This window comes from Lethenteron reissneri, chromosome 15, assembly GCF_015708825.2.
Source record: "Lethenteron reissneri isolate LAM-NWPU_2019-01 chromosome 15, ASM1570882v1, whole genome shotgun sequence".
Lineage (NCBI taxonomy): Eukaryota > Metazoa > Chordata > Hyperoartia > Petromyzontiformes > Petromyzontidae > Lethenteron > Lethenteron reissneri.
In genome coordinates this window covers 12092812-12099740 of record NC_083793.1, presented here as the reverse complement: position 1 = coordinate 12099740, position 6929 = coordinate 12092812, and the positions used below count along the sequence as shown (strand labels likewise).

The following is a 6929-nucleotide window of genomic DNA, read 5'->3' as shown; positions in this document are numbered from 1 at the left end:
TCGGCACACCACATCCCAGTTCACCTCCCGCTATGGCTGTGGTGGCGGCTACCAAGCCACGTGGCTTCTTCTCCAGTCCGCCAGCGATCGCGAGAATGTCGCGGTTTCTCTCCATATCGTCCTTCCACCTCGCGATTTGTTTAATTGGCACGAATTCAATGTTTCCATTGCACTAAATAATATATTATTTGTCGTATCGTTTGTATTGTCTGTCTGTTTAGTTTGTTCTTGAAACTCGGTCAGACCCTGACTGGCCACAGGGCAGCAGATCAGGAAAATGCCCGGTGGCCGGGTCTGTGTGGGAGACATTGTAAATGTGATCAGAGTGAAAAAAAGGAAATATAAAATATATTTGAAATATTACCTATAATGTGTACGCTTCATTGCTTATTTACGCTCTTATTGGGAATTAAGTCCCCATGTTCGGCAGCCACGATGATTCTTCTTTAATGGCCCATTTGCTTTTTCGCACCCAGCCTCAAATGGTACCAATGAGGATCGCATGGCAATTTGGGGCGCTGTGCGCTTTTACAAAGTGCCTCGGCCGACTTTTTGTCCCAGTCCGTTCCTGGACTCGGTGATGATGCCTTGGTGGATAGATAGCACAAAGGCTTTCTTACGACTCGGCTACCTCTTCTCCAGACCCGTACCCTGTTGCTGCTGCGGCGTCTGTGCTCAGCCGTTGTTCTCCGTGACGCGCACGCGTGTCCCCGCCGTTCCGCGCAGCAGCCCCCACTGTGTGGCAGCCGCGTTGTCGATGACAAACGCATAGAACAACAGTTGGAAAGGTGCGCAGAGAGAACGCTGAGAAGGTAGAAGAGGTGCGCAGAGGGAGCGCTGAGAGGGTAGGAGAGGGGGGCAGAGGGAGTGGTGAGCGGGTAGGAGAGGGGGCAGAGGGAGTGGTGAGCGGGTAGGAGAGGGGGGCAGAGGGAGTGGGGAGAGGGTAGGAGAGGGGGGCAGAGGGAGCGCTGAGAGGGTAGGAGAGGGGGCAGAGGGGGCGCTGAGAGGGTAGGAGAGGGGGGCAGAGGGAGTGGGGAGAGGGTAGGAGAGGGGGGCAGAGGGAGCGCTGAGAGGGTAGGAGAGGGGGCAGAGGGGGCGCTGAGAGGGTAGGAGAGGGGGGCAGAGGGAGTGGTGAGAGGGTAGGAGAGGGGGGCAGAGGGAGTGCTGAGAGGGTAGGAGAGGGGGGCAGAGGGAGTGGGGAGAGGGTAGGAGAGGGGGCAGAGGGAGTGGTGAGAGGGTAGGGAGGGGGGCAGAGGGAGTGGGGAGAGGGTAGGAGAGGGGGGCAGAGGGAGTGGTGAGAGGGTAGGAGAGGGGGGCAGAGGGAGCGCTGAGAGGGTAGGAGAGGGGGGCAGAGGGAGTGGTGAGGGGGCAGGAGAGGGGGGCAGAGGGAGTGGTGAGAGGGTAGGAGAGGGGGGCAGAGGGAGTGGTGAGAGGGTAGGAGAGGGGGCAGAGGGAGTGGTGAGAGGGTAGGAGAGGGGGGCAGAGGGAGTGGTGAGAGGGTAGGAGAGGGGGGCAGAGGGAGCGCTGAGAGGGTAGGAGAGGGGGCAGAGGGGGCGCTGAGAGGGTAGGAGAGGGGGGCAGAGGGAGTGGTGAGAGGGGTAGGAGAGGGGGGCAGAGGGAGTGGTGAGAGGGTAGGAGAGGGGGCAGAGGGAGTGGTGAGAGGGTAGGAGAGGGGGGCAGAGGGAGTGGGGAGAGGGTAGGAGAGGGGGGCAGAGGGAGGTGGTGAGAGGGTAGGAGAGGGTGGGCAGAGGGAGTGGGGAGAGGGTAGGAGAGGGGGGCAGAGGGAGCGCTGAGAGGGTAGGAGAGGGGGCAGAGGGGGGCGCTGAGAGGGTAGGAGAGGGGGGGCAGAGGGAGGGGGGAGAGGGTAGGAGAGGGGGGCAGAGGGAGCGCTGAGAGGGTAGGAGAGGGGGCAGAGGGGGCGCTGAGAGGGTAGGAGAGGGGGGCAGAGGGAGTGGTGAGAGGGTAGGAGAGGGGGGCAGAGGGAGTGCTGAGAGGGTAGGAGAGGGGGGCAGAGGAGAGTGGGGAGAGGGTAGGAGAGGGGGCAGAGGGAGTGGTGAGAGGGTAGGAGAGGGGGGCAGAGGGAGTGGGGAGAGGGTAGGAGAGGGGGGCAGAGGGAGTGGTGAGAGGGTAGGAGAGGGGTGGCAGAGGGAGCGCTGAGAGGGTAGGGAGAGGGAGGCAGAGGGAGTGTTGAGGTGCAGGAGAGGGGGGCAGAGCAGAGGGAGTGGTGAGAGGTAGGAGAGGGGGGGCAGAGGGCGCGCTGAGAGGGTAGGAGAGGGGGCAGCGGGGGCGCTGAGAGGGTAGGAGAGGGAGGCATGAGTGATTGGTGAGGGGTAGGAAGAGGGCGGGCAGAGGGGTGGTGAGGGTAGGAGATGGGGGGCAGAGGGGGCGCTGGAGGGTAGGAGGGGGGGCAGAGGGATTGGGAGAGGGTAGGAGAGGGGGGCAGCGGAGTGATGAATGGAGGGTAGGAGAGGGTGGCCAAAGGGAGTTGGTGAGAGGTAGGAGAGGGGGGCAGAGGGGGCGCTGAGATGGTTAGGAGATGGGGGCAGAGGGAGTGGGATAGTGGTTAGGAGGGGGGCAGAGGCGAGTGCTGACGAGGGTAGGAGAGGGGGGCAGAAGTGAGTGGGGAGGAGGGTAGGAGAGGGGGGCCAGAGGGAAGTGGGGAGAGGGTAGGAGAGGGGGGCAGAGGGAGTGGTGAGAGGGTAGGAGAGGGGGGCAGAGGGAGTGGGGAGAGGGTAGGAGAGGGGGGCAGAGGGAGTGGTGAGAGGGTAGGAGAGGGGGGCAGAGGGAGCGCTGAGAGGGTAGGGAGAGGGGGGCAGAGGGAGTGGTGAGAGGGCAGGAGAGGGGGGCAGAGGGAGTGGTGAGAGGGTAGGAGAGGGGGCAGAGGAGTGGGGAGAGGGTAGGAGAGGGGGGCAGAGGGAGCGCTGAGAGGGTAGGATGAGGGGGCAGAGGGGGCGCTGAGAGGGTAGGAGAGGGGGGCAGAGGGAGTGGTGAGAGGGTAGGAGAGGGGGGCAGAGGGAGTTCTGAGAGGGTAGGAGAGGGGGGCAGAGGGGGCGCTGAGAGGGTAGGGAGAGGGGGGCAGAGGAGTGGTGAGAGGGTAGGAGAGGGGGGCAGAGGGAGTGGGGAGAGGGTAGGAGAGGGGGGCAGAGGGGGCGCTGAGAGGGTAGGAGGTGCAGAGGGTAGGAGAGGGGGGCAGAGGGAGGGTGAGAGGGTAGGAGAGGGGGGCAGAGGGAGCGGTGAGCGGGTTAGGAAGAGGGGGGCAGAGGGAGCGGCTGAGAGGGTAGGAGAGGGGGGCAGAGGGAGCGCTGAGAGGGTAGGAGAGGGGGGCAGAGGGGGCGCTGAGAGGGTAGGAGAGGGGGCAGAGGGAGTGGTGAGAGGGTAGGAGAGGGGGGCAGAGGGAGTGGTGAGAGGGTAGGAGAGGGGGGCAGAGGGAGTGGTGAGAGGGTAGGAGAGGGGGGCAGAGGGGGCGCTGAGAGGGTAGGAGAGGGGGGCCAGAGGGAGTGGTGAGAGGGTAGGAGAGGGGGGCAGAGGGAGTGGTGAGAGGGTAGGAGAGGGGGGCAGAGGGAGTGCTGAGAGGGTAGGAGAGGGGGGCAGAGGGGGCGCTGAGAGGGTAGGAGAGGGGGGCAGAGGGAGTGGTGAGAGGGTAGGAGAGGGGGGCAGAGGGAGTGGTGAGAGGGTAGGAGAGGGGGGCAGAGGGAGTGGTGAGAGGGTAGGAGAGGGGGCAGAGGGAGTGCTGAGAGGGTAGGAGAGTGGGGCAGAGGGAGTGGTGAGAGGGTAGGAGAGGGGGGCAGAGGGGGCGCTGAGAGGGTAGGAGAGGGGGGCAGAGGGAGTGGTGAGAGGGTAGGAGAGGGGGGCAGAGGGAGTGGTGAGAGGGTAGGAGAGGGGGGCAGAGGGAGCGGTGAGCGGGTAGGAGAGGGGGGCAGAGGGAGCGGTGAGCGGGTAGAAGAGGGGGGCAGAGGGAGCGCTGAGAGGGTAGGAGAGGGGGGCAGAGGGAATGGTGAGAGGGTAGGAGAGGGGGGCAGAGGGAGCGCTGAGTGGTTAGGGGAGGTGCGCAAAGGGTGGGAATTAGACAGCCGGATAAGAGAAGACGCGCATGTTATGAACATCGTCGTCGTCCCAATAACCGTTTAAGTGAGTGGGGACGGGCGAGACGCGTCGCTATGCGATGGGCAATGGAACCTTGGTCGAGACCAAACGACGAGTGGCAGTCACAGGAGACAAACACACCTGGTAGGACAGTATCCACCTCGGAGATGGAGCGATGCCGTCGGCTTGCCTTGCAGGTCGCTGGGTGGATGGTCGCATTCGCGAGACCGTGAGAGGTGGCGATGACGTGCTGGAGGGGTCACCCAGCAGTGGATAGAGCACGGCCACGTCGCGTTCCGCGCGCTAGCCCCGCTGGAATGCAGCGTGCGTGGTCGTCCCAATTGAGCCGCGTGTGTCTGTCACTGTGTATGCGTGTCACTGTGTGCGTGTCACTGTGTGCGTGTCACTGTGTGTGTTTGGAGAGCGGTAGTGTAGTGGTTAGCGCTACGCTGCGCTACGAACCTGGCGACCCGGGTTCGATTCCCGCTCACGGCCTAAACCGGTGATGATTATCAGAACTGGTTCCGGCTTTCCCCTAGGTCGACTCAGCCTCAAATGAGTACCTGGTGCGTTGTGTGTAAACATCGCCACTTGGGAGACAAAGGCGGCCGGACGTGGTTCCTGGCCATCCACCCCCTCGTGTGCCGTGTCGGCCTTCATAGGTGCTCGCTAACAGCACTTGCCCCAACAGTCTGTTACAGGCTCCACTGGGGGATCTTTGTCTTTGTAGTGTTGTATTTGTTAAATTTCGATTTAAAGCTTTCGTGACTGCAGAGATTCATCTTCTTGGTTCTTTCGGTAAAGTTACGTAGAATGGAAATAATAAAATAATAAAAATAAAACAATAAAATAATTCTCACGACGTTTCGGCCTCAACGCAAGCAGCCGTCCTCAGGTGAAGAACAGGTCTGTCAGAAAGACAGCGTCTGAATGAAATACCACCAGGCTTGGCAGCGTACATTTAAGCTGGGTTGGAGGGGGAAGAGCGCCTTGACAAAGGAATTTGCATATCAAGAGGAATTTAGCATATTTATGGGAAATGCAGGTATGTGATTAGTACTACTTATGCCCGTGCATTATGCAGGATTAGCAGCATCCTGTGTGTATTGTTGTGTGTGTGTGTATTATTGTGTGTGTGTGTTATTGTGTGTTTGCGTCTGCTCCTGTGTGTATTATTGTGTGTGTGTGTATTATTGTGTGTGTGTTATTATGTGAGTGAGTGTGTTATTGTGTGTGTGTTAAGGACCTTCATGATGGTGAGCGGGCCCGGGTAAAACTACGTGGCCGGGAGTCGGAGCCTTTCCCTGTACACCTTGGGGTGCGACAGGGATGTCCTCTGGCTCCCACATTATTTAACATCTATTTTGACCGCGTAGTTCGTGAAGCCTTCAATAGCTGTACCGGGGGAATTTCCATTTGGTACAGATATAATGGGAGGCTGATCGATGCCGGGTGCGATCAAGGGATGGCTCCCTATTGGTCAACCACGTTATGTATGCCGATGATTTGGTAATAGCTGCTCACTCAGAAGAGGAGTTGGAGACGCTGCTGCTGAGACTGGAGCGTGCCACTAAGAGGTGGGGCCTTACCATCAGCCCCACCAAAACTAAGCACCTGCCTGGGTATTTTGTACCATCGGACACTCCACCCCCACAACTCCCAATTGGTGATGGGGCAGTTGTGGAGAGAGTGGAGAGTTTCCCATACCTGGGCAGTGTGCTTATGACCGGCTCCAGTTTATCAGCAGAGGTCTCACTCCGAATCAGTCGAGCGGCAATATCTTTTCATCGGTTGCGTAACGCTGTGTGGAAGCTACCTGGTCTATCACTCCGCACGAAGCTTCAGGTCTTCTCGGCCACGGTCATTCCCTCCCTTCTCTACGCTTGCGAAACGTGGACCCCCCTAGTGGAGCATCTTCGCCGGTTGGAAACATTTAGGCTGGCCTGCCTACGATCCATCCTGGGTTTAACCAGGCTGGATTGTGTGAGGAGCTCACAAATCCTTGAAAGATCTGGGCAAAGTCCCATCAGTGAGCTCCTCCGGCAGGCAAGGCTGCGTTGGCTGGGTCATGTAGCCCGCATGCCCAGCCACCGCATGCCTAAACAGCTTTTGTTCAGCCGGATCGAGGGGGCTAAACGGGCGCGGCACGGGCTAGAGAAGAGATGGAGTGATGTGGTACAGGAGGACGTGGAGCTGAGTGGACTTGCCGATGACTGGTACCAGCGGTGTCAAGATCGGCCTCAGTGGAGGAGGCTCGTGAAGGACGCTACTGGGCAGTTGGAGGCAATCGCCCTCCAACAACAACGGAGGGCGGAGGAGCGACGCTCACAACAACGAGCGGAGCGCCGGGTGGATAAAGCACAGCAAGTTGGTACAGTAGGAGGCACAGGTGGTGCATCAGCCAGTCATCTCGGTCATCTCGGTCAGTCGACCCGTGGCACCTGGGTCTGCCCCGTGACCTCCTGCCAACGGGCATTCGACACTTCACGTGGCCTCAAGGTGCACTTGGCCTGGCACAAGCATCGTGGTGACGTCACCGCCACTTAGTGGCGAATGGCGGTTGTTCTTGTTGTTGTGTTATTGTGTGTATGCGTCTGCTTCTGTGTGTTATTGTGTGTGTATTATTGTGTGTGTGTGTTATTGTGTGTGTGTGTTATTGTGTGTGTGTCTGTGAGTGAGTGTGCGCGTATTTGTGGCCCAATGTGTGCGAAGTGAAGACCAAAAATAGCGCATCGCTCTCCCGGTGCACCGGGAGCGGCGCGGACACTGAGCGAGCCGCCTTTAATTAGGAGTGACGAGACCCCTTCGCCCCTCGACCCTTTATAAGGGAACGAGCGGCAGCTGGA

General features: G+C 59.9%; 1 protein-coding gene across 1 annotated transcript in view; it reads right to left on the bottom strand.

Annotated features, from left to right (window-relative positions):
- LOC133342502 (pendrin-like) overlaps positions 1-115 on the bottom strand; it is a 74609-nt gene extending 74494 nt beyond the window's left edge. Inside the window, exon 1 of the mRNA XM_061551655.1 lies at positions 25-115. Within this exon, the coding sequence (XP_061407639.1) occupies positions 25-115 (91 nt within the window). The remainder of the gene's footprint in view (positions 1-24) is intronic.
- Between the last annotated feature and the right edge of the window lie 6814 nt (positions 116-6929).